This window comes from Pygocentrus nattereri, chromosome 14 (assembly GCF_015220715.1).
Source record: "Pygocentrus nattereri isolate fPygNat1 chromosome 14, fPygNat1.pri, whole genome shotgun sequence".
NCBI lineage: Eukaryota > Metazoa > Chordata > Actinopteri > Characiformes > Serrasalmidae > Pygocentrus > Pygocentrus nattereri.
The window spans coordinates 4,354,431-4,369,384 of record NC_051224.1 but is presented as its reverse complement, the minus strand read 5'-3'; the positions used below and the strand labels follow the sequence as shown (position 1 = coordinate 4,369,384).

General features: G+C 42.1%; 2 protein-coding genes across 2 annotated transcripts in view; one reads left to right on the top strand and one right to left on the bottom strand.

The window, feature by feature from the left end:
* Positions 1-791: 791 nt before the first annotated feature.
* Positions 792-10,738, top strand: LOC108435881 (E3 ubiquitin-protein ligase TRIM58-like). The gene is made up of 10 exons (XM_017712009.2): positions 792-1,050; positions 3,937-4,025; positions 4,537-4,635; positions 5,955-6,056; positions 6,891-7,025; positions 8,066-8,203; positions 8,322-8,373; positions 8,493-8,519; positions 8,738-8,764; positions 8,842-10,738. Exons 2-10 carry the CDS (start codon positions 3,966-3,968, stop codon positions 9,399-9,401), a joined length of 1,200 nt encoding a protein of 399 aa, XP_017567498.2. The 5' UTR covers positions 792-1,050; positions 3,937-3,965; the 3' UTR covers positions 9,402-10,738.
* Positions 10,739-11,562: 824 nt separating this feature from the next.
* The window catches only part of recql5 (RecQ helicase-like 5), a 47,868-nt gene continuing 44,476 nt past the window's right edge, over positions 11,563-14,954 (bottom strand). Inside the window, exon 19 of the mRNA XM_017712008.2 lies at positions 11,563-12,195. Within this exon, the coding sequence (XP_017567497.1) occupies positions 12,050-12,195 (146 nt within the window). The 3' untranslated portion in view covers positions 11,563-12,049. The remainder of the gene's footprint in view (positions 12,196-14,954) is intronic.

The window sequence follows — 14,954 nt, the reverse complement described above, 5'->3', positions numbered from 1 at the left end:
GCTGACCCCGCTCTGTCATTTTACGTTTACATTACTGTTATAATCCCACTGACAGCTGACTGTGGAATATTTAGTAGTGAGGAAATTTCACGACTGGACTTGCTGCACAGGTGGCGTCCGATCACGGCACCACGCTGGAATTCACTGAGCTCCTGAGAGCGACCCATTCTTTCACTAATGTCTGTAGAAGCAGTCTGCAGGCCTAGGGGCTCGGCTTTATACACCTGTGGCCATGGAAGTGACTGGAACACCTGAATTCAGTGATTTGGATGGGTGACTGAATTCTTTTGGCAATATAGTGTATAAGCAGGCCTGCTAAACTGCACTTCAGGCCGAGCGACACCAGAGTGAAATGAATAGGAAAGAATACTGAACAGGAAAAAAAGCCCAGAAAGAAATGTTGTGTGCTAACGTTCACACCTTCAGGCACAACAGTCACGGCGTTGCAGTGCTCATGTTAGAATTGTCAGTGTGACTCTGTGGTAAATGTAGTCAATCTATACTCACCGATTAGAAACACGTATCTGGTAAGGCCGCTCGGGCGGTTCACAACTAGACACTATAACCAATTTTATTTGTGTTGTCGGTAACGCATTAGCTTACGGAGCCCCGCTGGCGACATCCCGTATAAGTAAAAATAATGCGTGGCCACGACTTAGTAAGACGTGGGAACGAGATCCTACTGCGTGGCCACGACTTAGTAAGCCGCGATCTCGTTCCCAAGTCGTGGCCACGCATTAGGATCTCGCGCCCACAGTTTGCTAAGTCGTGGCCACAACTTAATCATCTCGTTCCCGTGCCTTACTAAGTCGGGGCCACGTATTATTTTTTCTCCATACAGGATTTCACCCAGCCACAACAATCATGGCGCAGCAGCGTGCCCACGCTCCGGTTACGTCTTGAAGTACCCGGATGATCCGCGTGTGCGGGCGGGGGGAGCGGCATGTAAACAAGGGCGACCATTCGCCGCAACTCACTGTCCGTTCAGGCGCTTGTGGCTCCTGCTGTCTCCGCAAAGCTCCGAGCTCGGCACCCGCACCAGCTGCACAGGTAGGTCGCTAAATACAGAAACCGGCTTCTCGCTTCAGCTTGTGCGGAAAAACGTGGCTGCGGCTTCTTGTCAATGTCACGCGGCTGCAGCGCTTTCCTGTCCTGGAGAAACGTGACGACAGCGCGGCATGGCGCTGTTTACATGCGCCTGCACGGGACTGCGCGCAAAAATGTGCGCGTTAGTGTTGACATGCAGGGCTGCAGACGCTGCGCCGTTGCAATGTCGTTCAAGGGCACTGACTCATCAATATACATGCCGTGCAGTGCCGCAATGTCACGCGTCCTGCGTCGTCGACTCTGCGAAGTGCCCGTTTAGACCGCCTTGGGCTGGTGGGCATAAGCAGTCTTGGCGTTAATGTCTGTCTCGGCTGTAGCCTTAAATACCTGATGGACGTGATATCAGTGGACATCCTTGGTTTTGGCTTCAGGGAGCTGTGTGTTTTCAGTTGCATCTTCTGTCGTTTGTTTTGATGGAATAGAGTCATTTACAGCGCTTAAGTCATCGCGTTAGTGCAGTGTGTCTCAGACCGAAGGTTATGTCGTTTGTGTGGGTTTATGTGCTAAGAACATTCCCAACCTCTCCCTTATATCCCTGATGCATCCCTGATGCATCCCTACATCAGCCAGACTGAAACACTCCTCAGAACGTCAGCGTGATGGAGCAGAGCTAAACTCCTATTCATTAGGCATAATATAAATACACAGGGTTTCCTGATGTCAGAAGAACTGAAATAAAAAAGAATTTGCAAAAAGAGGAAAATTCACATTCATATTGTTTTGAAATTGCGTTTTTAAAACGAGTCCTGTCATCTGAATGTCATGGTAGATGGCTTTTGGAAATGCTTCCTCTAATAAGGCCCTGCTGGGATAATCCTGCGCAGAGGGCCTTGCTGGCTCAGCTCACGTGCCGTCTGCCAAACCATGACAGCAGGCTTTGCAGTGCTGTCTCTGCGTCAGACTTTTTTCCACGTCTTTTCTTTTTCGCTGGTGTGCAGAGCAAATTACAGTGACCTTAGCGTCCTAAAGACAGACCTGCATGACCGTACATGATTTGAGCCATTGAATAACCAGTGCTTTGTAGCGATGAATGAACTCAGTACCAGGTTAAAGAAGTTAGAGCTGTCTTCTGTTAAATGTGCACGAATGAGGGACAGTTTGCATGTAATTAGAGCTGGGCAGTATGGCAATTATGTAACATGACACTTCAAGAAGCATTTATTTTGGCTGATATCTGACCATTTGAACAGTGAAGTAGTGCCACAATGAAAAAAAAACACTATCAAAGCTATGAATCCAGTTAAGTCTAATTAACGAGGTCTAATTATGCCTCGTTTGTAAGGGAATACATTGGGGATGCGCTTTTCAGCACCGACGTTATCCACTGTACACTCAAAATAGCATATTTTGAAATCGTGTGATGTAATGTATCGTGACAACTATACATATTGTCTTATTGCCAAGCCTGCAAGGTAATGCAGTGAAGCCAAGAGAGCCTCATATCCACATGGTTGCCACTTGATTATACACAGTGAGCAAGTAAGTGCGAATTATTATGCCAGTGCCCAACAAATTTAGTCTTCACAGGGCAAATATATATCAAAAATCTAAGACGCATCCAATGTATTTGTCTTATTTAGGTCAAGGACAAGGCACTAGTTGATCTGTAATTATTCTCACATGATTGTTTTGGTTCTGAGAGGAAGTCATGCAGCGCAGGTGTGTCTTGTGTTTAATGATTGAGCTAAGTCTGTTTTGGAAGCAGTCCAACCCCCTCCAGTAATGACCCACTTCTTCAGTTGTCCCCACGGACATGTCGCTGTATCAAAACACGACGAGACGCGTCCATACTGCATGTACTAGGGATGGGAGAAACCATCGATGCAGTATTATAGTTTTTTGATACATGTCCCGTGTGTCAGTACTTTCAGAATGTATTAAGCCAATTGTTAGACTAATCGATTACTACTAATTACAGGTCGCATGAGACTGTGTGTCCAATGTAAAATCATCACACTTCATCACATATTAATATTTATCAATCTGGTTTCTGATGAATTTGGAAAAGACGAAATGGTGCCACATTTAAAAATATGAGCACAGTTGTTTATATTCAGTGTTTTACATCGTGTGCTATAGTAAATTCAATAAAACAGGACTGTTTATGCTCTTTTTGTAGTCAAGCAAGCGTGATGTGCTCAGAAGAGCTTATTGCAGCCTATTGTGATGTAATTTGTCGTGGTAATTGTCGCATTGCCCAGTATAGATGCTTTTTAGTTTGAATTCCACAGGAAGTGCTGTTGTGGTTTCTGTCAGTGGAGCTATTATTAGGTGCAGTCTGATAGTAGAGTAGATAACATGAATGAGGTTTGATCCTCCAGGCAATGTTCCTTAAATTACACTCTCTGACATTGGAAATTACTCTAGATAATGTTATAATAGTGTAATGGTTGGCTAAATATATAGTTGGTTAGATATATAAAGAAGTCTTCTATATACACACACACACACACACACACACACACACATTAAAATCTCTTACTGCTGTCTCACAGTAATAAAACATAATGAGACATATTCACTACATGCATTTTTTTTTGCCACAGTGTGTGTTTATATTCTTAATGAAGTCTTTTTAAAGGCTTTGTCGCTTGTCTTTAAATCTTTAAAAGGATGCATGGTTTGTTATTGTTCAGCTAAGGCTGTTTTTGTTTGGTCTTTGTTTGGTTATTAGTTGATTCATCTCCAAAATAGCGAACGTTTGCACTATTATTAATATAATTGACAGTGACTGCCCTACACTGTGCTGTACATGCTGAAAGGATTCATCACCTTCTCATTCACGTCGTCATGCAGACGAGTTTTTAACACGCAATGTGTTTCTTTTAGGGGCTGTCACTGCAGACCAAGCAGCCAAGATGATGCACTGTCTTCAGTTCCTCATCGAGCCCGCCAAGAACATCACCGTCAAACTTAAGGTGCCTGTCTTAAGGTGTTTCTGCACTGTGGTTCAAACTAGGTTAAAGTAATGCAAGTAGGTCAGAGATGTTTTGCGAGTGGGGGGATTCAGCACAGCGCAGAGTGCACCTCAAAAGCCTCCACCGTTAGGCATGGCTGGGGCTTATACGTCATAGCTGGCGTACGACTAAGTGAGTGGCATTCTGATTTGTGCTTTAGTTTGATTAATTGTGGTTTTGGGTGGTCTTCGTGGTAGCTCAGTTCAACAGCTGTGAATCAGGCTGGCAGTTTTTGGGGGGCTGAATAACGGGGAAGGCGAAGAGGAAAAGGCCGAGCGTGACGTGCATTAAGACGAGGCTTCGCGGCTTTGTCCTCGTTTTTTTTCCCTTCGTGGTCTTTCAGGGTAACCTTAACTGTCCACACCGTCTGCCTTCACAGAATAAACCTCTCACCACTGTTACACACTGGTAGCTTGGATTTTTTCACACTGTGTTCATTTCACCTTCAAACGCGTTGAATGTATGTGAACAGGAATCTCACAAGAAGGCGCAGGATGAGAAGAGAGAGCCTCTGGATGAGAGCCAGCAGTTCATCGCGGACCTGGCCAAGGACCTCAGCAGAGTGTGTCAGGTAGATTCATGATAAATGCTGTGTAATCTAAAACACTGTATGATTGTTTGTAGTTATTTATTTATTTATTTATTTATTTCAAAGTGTGTGTGTGTGTGTGTGTGTATGTGGGTTGGTACTTCTATACAGTGTCCAAAAATTGTCCAAAAATCTGGAACGAAAAGTAGAATGAAATGAAACTGAAATGAAATTTCCACATGACTTTCAGAAATTCTTAGTGACTGATATGCCCCCCTTTTACTTTAATGACAGCGTTCACTTGAGCCGCACTAGTTTGTGCAAAAGCCTTTGATGAGTAGATCAAGTCCACCCGAGAGTCACCCGAACACTTCAGTGGAAGAGAACCTGATAGTTCGGTACAAAGGCCTTAACGTGGTCAACGTCTCAAATTTGCTTCACTTTGAACAGGGACCCAGAAATAGAGCAGGTGCCAGATTCAGGAAACTTTCTTAAAAAAAAATGCAATGGTTTTTAAGACACGCCCAACCGGAAAAAATCCTCGTCAGAAAATACGATCGTTGTGGGGTGACAGCGGAAAGCGAGAGATGAAGATGGGCAGGGACAGCAGAGACAGCGTCAGGGTTTAATAGATTTAGATGCTGACCTTGTCAACTCTTACAGCCTAGGACAAGTGCGAGGCTACCATAAGGTTAGCCACTCTAAAAATCCCAGGCTTATTACATACTACGGCTTATTGTTCTGTGACTGTAGGGACTTCAGTGCAAACTGACTGAGCTGTTTTTAGATTATACAGGTGTGTAATAAAACTTTGGGCCTGCCTGTGGGCCCTGGCCATGTAAGAGGCTAAGAACACATTTAAGAACATGATGTTTTCAAGAGTACCACCTGTTCTTGGAATTATTATTTTTTTTAAATAAGAGAACTCTTAAGAAGTCATTTGAAGAATAGCATTTTTTTGTAATTTGCTTCTTAAGAATGAAGTTAAGAAAATCCAGACCCAGAATCTTTTGCCATGGCCTTCCTTTTCTTTTCTATAATTTTCCAAAATTCTTAATCTTACATGTTACTAATGTTATGGTAACGCTCTAAGTTGGATTAGTTAGTGGCCTTAACTGATTGATAACCATAAAGCAACACAGCTACAATAATAATAGTGATCTTATGTGGTGGCTGGCTCCATCTCAGGGGAAGTATGTGCTTATCTTCATTCTCACAGCTTGGTAGCATCATGAGATAACGGGAGACCATCCATCCAGTGGGTAAAACTGGCTACAGCAAAGTTGAGGAGAAAAGATCATGATGATGTATGCTGATAAAAAAGCTAATAATTAAGGTTATCTGTGTCTGGTTGGATGCAGAGGTCTGAGGTGCTGGAGAACATCTCCAGCGGGGAGGACGTCTGGCCCACCCTGACCTGCAGGGCTTTCATACTGGAGTGGGCCTCCATGCTGGAGAGCAAGGTTGAGTATTTCAAAGATGCAGCGTAGTGACACCTGTGTACAATGCTAATGCCTTTCTGTTATAGATAAGTGGCCATTTAGATTTAGCCATTTGTATTACTTCTCATATCAGTCTTCTGTATTCTACTATTCACTGGTCACTTTATTAGGTACAGGTTCAGTTGCTTGTTAACACAAATAGCTAATCAGCCAATCACACGGCTGCAACTCACTGCATTTAGGCGTGTAGAAGTGGTCAAGACGACTTGCTGAAGTGCAGACCGAGCATCAGAACGGGGAAGAAAGGGGATTTAAGGGGCTTTGAACGTGGCGTGGTTGTTGGTGCCAGACGGGCTGGTCTGAGTATTTCAGAAACTGCTGATCTGCTGGGATTTTCACGCTCAACCATCTCTAGGGTTTACAGAGAACGGTCCGAAAAAGAGGTAATATCCAGTGAGCGGTCAGTTGTGTGGACGAAAACGCCTTGTTGATGTGAGAGGTCAGAGGAGAATGGGCAGACTGGTTCCAGATGATAGAAAGGCAAGAGGAACTCAAATAACCAACCAGAATCTCTGAGCAACGTTTCCAACACCTTGTTGAAAGTCTGACACGAAGAATTAAGGCAGTTCTGAAGGGAAAAGGGGGTCCAACCTTTTACTAGCAAGGTAAATGTACCTAATAAAGTGGCCGGTGAATGTATATTATGTTGCATACTGTATCTGTCTTATGATATCTCATCGTTTATATTATCAGTTGAAGCATATGTGCTTAAACTAAGGGACAGTGCAGTATAGGTGTCGGAATGAAATAAAGTGCTGTGAATTGAATTAAATGTTAAAAATGCGCTTCTGGCAGAAAAGGCCAATGCAGACTGACGGCTGGCCGGAGAAGAGTGATTGGAAGGAGTTGGCTCTGACCAATGAGCAGGATATAGAGAGTGCGAAAAAGCTCATCACCAACTGGACCAAAGACCTGAGGGCCCAACCAGAGGTAAACAAAACTAAAGAGCAAAGTTAAAATAAACGATTGCACAAAGCAGGATTTGCTACCTATCCACCCTAATATATCATCAGTAATGTGTTCGCAGACTTTAACTGTTTATATGTTCACTTCGGCTCATTAAAGTTCACCTCAGAGTGGGAACAATGTGTGCATGTCCATTTTGGCCTGTGAGATTGGAGCTTTCTTTGTTCTACCACGTTGTCTATCACCAAATAAAAGAGGCACAATGCTGCATTTATTGCTGTGATGGTTTCAGAGTGAATGTAATTCAGGTTGCTAAAGGCTCATCACCGATACAGGCATATGCCAAAGTTTAGGTGCTCCTTGTCAAATTATGTTTAGCTGATTTTCTAAGTGAAAGTAAGTGAACACGTCCTCTACAGTTAATACACTTCTGCACATTTTCATATACAATTACTGTTTTTTTTTTTTTTAATGTAACATATTTGGGGGGAAAACCTAAATGTGTCCTCTGCAAGCTATCAAAAGTTATGGCACATTTTATAGTTTATGTTTTATTTATTCCAATATGTTAAACTCGGCAAATGAATAAAAATTATGCACAAAAAATTAGCAGAAAAATGCCATTTGAGTTTTTTCCCTGTAGAGGATGTTTAAGCTTATTTTTACTAAGAAAATAATAATAATAATAATAATAATAAAAACATTTCAATAGACCTCAGCTGTTCAAACTTTTGCATAAGACCATGTTTAATCACTGACAGAGTGAAGTACATTACTATTTTTGTGAAGTATATTCTAATGATAATTTAAAAAGAATTTGTGATACAAAAAACACTAATTTTTACAGCTTTGTTACATTTATTTTCTCTAACTATGAAAAATGCAGTCTCACAGAGACATCATACATATATATATATATATATATATAGCTCTCTGCTCTGAAAGCAAGACCAATTGCCTCAAGCTTCAATTCTCATTCTGTCTGCCTGTTTTTGTGTTCTGCGCGTTTGGTGTAGTTGGGTAGTACGTAGGTGTAGGCACTTAATCTTTCTCTCCCTCTTTAGCAAAGTGTGTGGCCAGGCGAGCAGATGGTGGTGGTGCTGGATGATTTGGAAAAGCACTGGAGACGAGGCCGCATGCCCACTCTGCAGCCTGCCATGGAGCTGATCTTCTGGACTCTGCTGGCCAAAGAGCTGGACAAGGTATGGGAGCAATATATAATGATAGGTAAATAATATGAGAACCTTTGATGCGAAATGGCTGAGCAAGTGTGTCGTTGAAGCTTAGAAAAGCGTTCCAGCTGATATTTTTGTGTTTCAGGAGAACATTCCCCGGCAGTGGCTCATTTGGAAGCAGAAGAGTCAGAAAATAGGTAAGTTTGCGTGTTTGTGCCATTTGTGCTACTCTCAAAGTGACTTTTTGTAAGACCAAGATCTCTTCAGCTTTGTGCATATTTTGATTCATATTGAGCGTTTCTCTTTATGATTTCAGGTGCTACTCCTTACATTCCCCACACTGGTAAGCCAGACAAGTGATACTGCCACTGCCCCCCCGCCGTCCCCAACCCCACACCTCTATTTATAACGTGCTTCTTTTAAGCACTTAAACTGCGCTCCACATGTCAATCGCTCACTATCTCAACATACAGAAGTGTCATATTATTTACTACATGTCATTTTTGAGGTCCATCATGAGAGACACTGTGAAATTAAATTTATCTCTTTTTCGTTCATCAGTATGGGACTGGATCTCCGATGCTGCAGGTAAGTTATCAACTTTCTCAGAATGAGCTGTAAAGATGTAAACCGGACAGACTTATTATAGCCCGCTGCTTCTACAGTTGAGGTGACCCTGGACCTGGACACAGCCAACCCGGACCTGTTGATCTCGGACGACGAGAAGCGCATGCGATGCGGCTTCGAGCGCAAGGAAGTGCCCAACTACCACCAGCGCTTTGACGGATGGTGGTGCGCTGTGGGCATGGAGGGCTTCGGCTCAGGTCGCCACTACTGGGAGGTGGACGTGGGAGAGATGGACTGGCGCCTGGGCGTCGCCAAAGAGTCTGCGCTGCGCAAGGGCTTCAAGTCCCTCAACACGCACACGGGCTACCTGACCCTGCGCCTGGAGAGAGGCACCGAGCTCAAGGCCCTGACCGTGCCCTTCACGGCCCTGCCCGCCGACCTCATCCCCCGCAGGGTGGGCGTCCACCTGGACTTCGACCAGGGCCAGCTGTCCTTCTACGATGCTGAGAAACGCTCGCACCTCTTCACGTACAACGAGAGCTTCGATGAGAAGCTCTTTCCACTCTTCGGCACGGTGGAGATTGTGAAAGACCTGGTGATCAGATCACCAGGGGTTAGGAGCCGCTGCATGTGCCCAGCAATGTGCCTGTGGGGCTGAAGGGTCATAATGTAAATCAACGCTTCATTTAAAGAGCACTCCTGGGGGGTATTTCACAAAACATAGTTTCTCAGTAAAGCCCAGTAACGTAACCTCTTAAACCATAAGCGCCTGTAGGTGGGCCCACACCTGTACTGTGAAGGTGTCATATCCTCATATCCTACACTTGACATTGGATTTATGTAACTAAAGGAGTCGAACGTAATATAAAATTTAACAGGCTGTTTTTGTTGACTGCTGTAAGGCTTATATACACACATGGTTTCTGTTCTGATAGGCTGCCCTGCATCACTCCTCATTCAAAAAATCTGGGAACTTCAACGTGATTGAGTGGAGCTAAACTACTGTAGGCTGAATAGGTGCATATACAGTCATATGAGACAGATTTGGCACCCCTGGTCAAATTAAACTTTGCTGATTTTGAAAATGTGAAAATAACATCCTATATAAAGAACAAACCTCTGTACATTTGGGGGGGCAGAAAATGTGACCTTTTTGAAGAAATTACGATCTAAAAAAGTGCCACATTTAAGTTTGTTTTCTGTATAGGATGTGCTTCAACTGGGTGTTTTCAAATGTTTGCATATGACTATGTGCCGTTTTTCATCATGTCATAAAACAATTCCAAAGCAGGCAGTTTTTGCAGGTCTGTTTCCATATATGTAGTGTAAATACTCAAAGGTGAGTGGCACCTTTTTAAACATTTAACAGTGTTTTCTCTTATTTAAGTGAGGAAAATGCAGTTGCCTATGATTCGGGCACTCCAAACCCTCTTGAAGCGTGATTGGTTTTACCTGGAGAGGTGTGAATACAATGTCCACTCTAATTACAAATCAAATCCCACATAATAATTACACAGTACTTCCCAAATAATATATGATCATTAAGTAAATGCTGTGATTAATAACTATATGTCTAGGGTTTAAAAGGGGTTATGCCAAAAAGTGAAGACTCCTTTTGCAGTGTCCCTTACTTCTACTAGACAGCCTTGACTTGGTTATCGTGATAACTGAGAAATCCTGATTTGTGAAATGCAACCCTGATATTAGCTACATCACTGGCTAACAAGTCTTCTCTTAGTGAATGACTAATCTGTAGCTCTATAAAAGACTACCCACTTAGCATACAGTCTGTTGTTGATGCTGCTTCTGTTGTACTTACTGTTTGCACCTTATAAGAAAGGCAATCTGCTCACCTTGTCCATTCTGTACTTTCATAGATATGTATAACAAATGGATATGATCTGTTTGTCTGTGATCTGTGAGATAGTAATCCTGCCATGAAAATGCACTTTCTGTGAATAATAAATCAGAATAAACGTAGACACATTTACTTTATTGCGCTGTTTGAACATTTCTTTGGATATTTTCTGGACAGGGCACTCTAACACAGGATGACTTATCCTGGAATAGTTCCTCTTGGACTACACCAACTTTCAGTTCACACAGTACTGTGAAAAGGTCAGAGATGACCTTCCATTTAATTCCCAGTCGAAGCAGCCACTTTATTTTCAGGAGGTATTTCTGAGGAGATCAGATATGAGATATTCTTGGATAAAGAAGGGGAAAGTTGAAAGAAAAGTGGGGAAAAAAAACAAAAAAAAACAAGAAAATGGGACTGCAAAAGAACCATGCAAGTTTCGGGAGACCACCAAAACTGTCACCATCAGATGGAAAGCATTCAGAGCTTTTGTCTTTGAAAGAGAAAAATCGAGCTCCACTCCTAAATCAGACCTTTCACTATGAGTCTGAAAGGATGTGCAGAAGTTATGTTACAACGAAACAGACAAAAGAATAAAATGAGCAAATCAAACAAAGAAGCTGCTGATGTTCTCAGAACGATGAACTGACCACCCCAGAGTCCATGCCTCAACATCACTGAATCTTATTTTCTGAGAAGCAGAAAATATAAGCAACCTCCACGACTGAACTTCTTTGGAAAAATATCTGAAATCTTTTGAAAAACTAAAAGTCTCAAAAAATATTCTATTTACTTGTTGAGGCATCTTGAGGAATTTTCTGTTAAATGTCAGTTTTCTGCTGAAAAATAAACAGTACTTCATGGCACTTTTGGTGGAAATCGAGTAAATGGTTGGTAGTCTCTGACTTTTGCACAACACTGCATGACCTCCAAGCCCTGAGATTCTTAACGAGACTTCAGATGATCAAATTTCAGCCTTTATTTGAAATTTATTTTCGTCTCACACGGGTGTCACGTTCACACCTTTTAAGATGACCGGGCACAAGAAAAAGAAACATGTCCATACTACATAAAACAAAGGAAAGCAAAACATGACATGAAAGCTAAAACACATTGAGAAATATGCTTTAGGTCATTTTCATCGTTTGACATCACAGCCTCTAAGATAGCAGCTAAAACCTAAAGCTGTATCACAGTAACTGAAGGGTACCCAGGCAGGTGGCCCTGGATTTTAAAGTAAGTGTCGTTCAACAATGCAGCCAGAAGTAATAATTAAAGTGCACTAGTGGAAGCAGCCAAGCGTCAGTTTCTCAGAGATAAACTTCCTTCAGATTAGCAGCAGCATCTGATATGCATGTAGCATCCCTGAGAAGGGCTTGGGGTGGGGGCTACGGTTGCATTTAGGATCAGAGGTAAGGAGAGGGAAAAGCAGGGGCAGTCACAATACCCTATCTATCCTCCTCAGCTGCAGTCCTGTCTGTTCCTTCGTGTTTGGCACTGGCTGCTCCCTGCAGGCTTTTCCAGTCTGCCTCGTTCTCACAGCGCTGGATGCTACCGAAGAAGCGCTTGATGAGGCTCTTTGCTTCCATTTTCACTGTGAACACAAATAAGCAAAAGAAAATCACAATCAATTATTTTCAACATTCAGAAAATCTTTTACAGCTGAACGCTTCTTAAATCTCCATCTGCCACACTATACAACTCACAGGATATGGCCGATTACAAGGGACATTCACTTTAATAAAAGAAGGGAAAAACTGTTGAATCAAAACACTTGTAATAGAAAAGTCTCATACCTCTCTGCTGATTAGACCCTAATGATCTTAAAGGACTCCACCCACCCAAGCCACTGTCTGTTCTCACAGCTGCCGAGCGGGAGGAGGCATAAAGTCCAGAACCAGCCGGTTCCCGGGCCGTCAGGCTGCTGAACAGCCAGTGGTGCTGGTGTATCGGTCTGTACGCCTGTCACTGCACCTCTGAGTCACCATCTCCATGGACAATCACCTCCTCATCCACACCAACACTCACTCTGATCTTACTGCACCTTCAACCCAGCAAATCTGTCCTCACACATATAGACTGACATCTTGCTCATCTTCTATCCGTATCCTGTACAATCTGGAAGATTCTATATCAGTATCCTATCCCTGAGAACCTGCATCTCATCCATCATCTCCCTCAGACTAACTGCACATACGGAATGAGAACAGCACATTACATAGTAACTTATTACTGCACAACTGTACATTAGAATAGTGCAATACTAGTGTACATTGTGTATAGTCAGTCAGTCTGTGTGTATACAAATATATATATATATATATGGAATTATACAATTTTTTTCTTTTTATATATGTATATTTTTTGCGTTTAAATTAGTTTAAACCTAAGATTTTCACTCACTTTCCTGTGTGAATGTGATGTGACAAACGTGATTTGATTTGAAGAAAAATTTGGGATTTTCAAGATATTTTAGGTTTTTGCAATTATGTAGTTTTAGAAGTTCTAAAACAGACTGCGCCCCCCAGGCGGCGGAGCTCAGGGCTCACTCCTTCCTCCGGTGCCTCTTGTAGCAGGCACCAGCGTCTCCAAAAGGGCGTTGCGCTCCGCCCCCTCCACACACTCTCTCCCCGTCGTCCTCGCCGAGGTGAGTCACCGCTGAGTGCTCGGGGCCCCACCTTTCTGCCAGCTCTCGGCTGTCATCATTGGGGCCCGGGGGGCGGGCAAATGCCACACAGACCTTTTGTGAAGGCCACCTAAATGACCCCTTTTCCATTAATTGTATGTCAGGAACCCTTAGATTATAAAGACTGGAGTGGCACCAGGTGCTCCAGGTAAATGTTCTAGAGTACAAGTAGAGACACAGACCTCGTCATTTAATACACAATACAAACGAGTCCAGTATGAATAGCCAGTAAGAATTTTCTTAATTACCAGCAAAGCTGAACAAGTTTAATCCCAATATTCCAGACATCTGCATAAAATGTAATACCTGTAAGCAGTTTTAAGCTCATGGATAAGAGAATTGTCCTCATGTTTGGCAGTTGATAGACTCACGTAAACAAAAAGATCTGAGGATGGTTTATAAGTTTCTGAAAAGGAAAAAATCTGTATCCTAGTGCAACTTCTCTCAACTTGGACAGTTAATTACACTTAGACTCTGCATGTATCTGTACTTTTTGTGAGTATTTGTGTCATGTATATATATATATATATATATATATATATATATATATATATATATATATATATATATATATATATATATATATATATATATATATACATAAAAAATATCATTATGCCATACATAGGGACCATTCTACTGAACTAGTTCAAAATGCAGGCCCACAGCCCCCTTCCCCCCCTTAAAAAAAACAAACATTTTATAATACAGCATATTCAGATCTTAGATATTTACAAATACTGTTATGATATACGTAAACCTAAGAACTATTAACTGAGATAGTATTAAGCTAAAAATACACAGACTCATCAGTTGTAGAGTACTATCTATTGGAAGGTGGCTTTCCCAAGCCCTAACTACTTGCATAATACAATTAATACTTGATCTTTGTGACTTCTTTAAAGTGAAGTTGAAATATTTCGATTTTTAACACAATTAAAAACACATGGTGTAAAAACACATGCAACATGGTGAGCAGTTAGGTTCTGAAGTAAACATGCATCAAAAGTCTGAAAATCAGTGCGAGACATTAAAAACATCACTACTGAAAAACATATTTTCTGCATATGCTAGTCATGCACTGACTGGCTTTTTGGGTTCTGCTCAAAATCAGCTAAAACGGTCACTACCGAAACACTGACTACTAAAACATTGTGCTATGACTGTTTTTGTAGTGACAGATTGGACTGTTTAGTTATTTAAGAATAGAACATAAAAGCAACTAATGAATGAATCCATTCATATTTAATTAATTTCATTTATTAAGGTATATGGTCACTCAAAGCAAAAGGATTCAAGTCCAGTTTAGCTAAAAGTCTGAAATGTGTTTTGAAATCCAACTCTGAAGAACTAACTATGAAGGGTCCACATACCATATATTCTTCACTCTGTACGTTCCAGTTTTACAGACTGCTGCCACCTCCTGCTAGTTGAGAGCTGCTTCCTTTAGTGCAGGCGTGTCAGCTGCACTCTTTAAGTGTACTTTTTCACAGGAGATGTAAGGTGGCAGTGAGCTGAGGGAAGGCGATCATCAGTCAGCCTGACTGGCGCCAGTCATTTCACATGAGCATGCTGCATCGGGCCCCAAGTGTGTTGACTCAACAGGTTTTTTTTTGTTCCGTACAGGGAAATTACCGTCCGTGCCAATAGAGATTGTATAAAAAATG

Excerpts from the sequence above, each read along its gene's own strand:
- LOC108435881 (XM_017712009.2), top strand. The coding sequence starts at position 3,966 with ATGATGCACTGTCTTCAGTTCCTCATCGAGCCCGCCAAGAACATCACC. Across the intron at positions 6,057-6,890 it reads CCTCCATGCTGGAGAGCAAG|AAAAGGCCAATGCAGACTGA; the intron begins GTTGAGTATTTC and ends CGCTTCTGGCAG. Across the intron at positions 7,026-8,065 it reads ACCTGAGGGCCCAACCAGAG|CAAAGTGTGTGGCCAGGCGA; the intron begins GTAAACAAAACT and ends CTCCCTCTTTAG.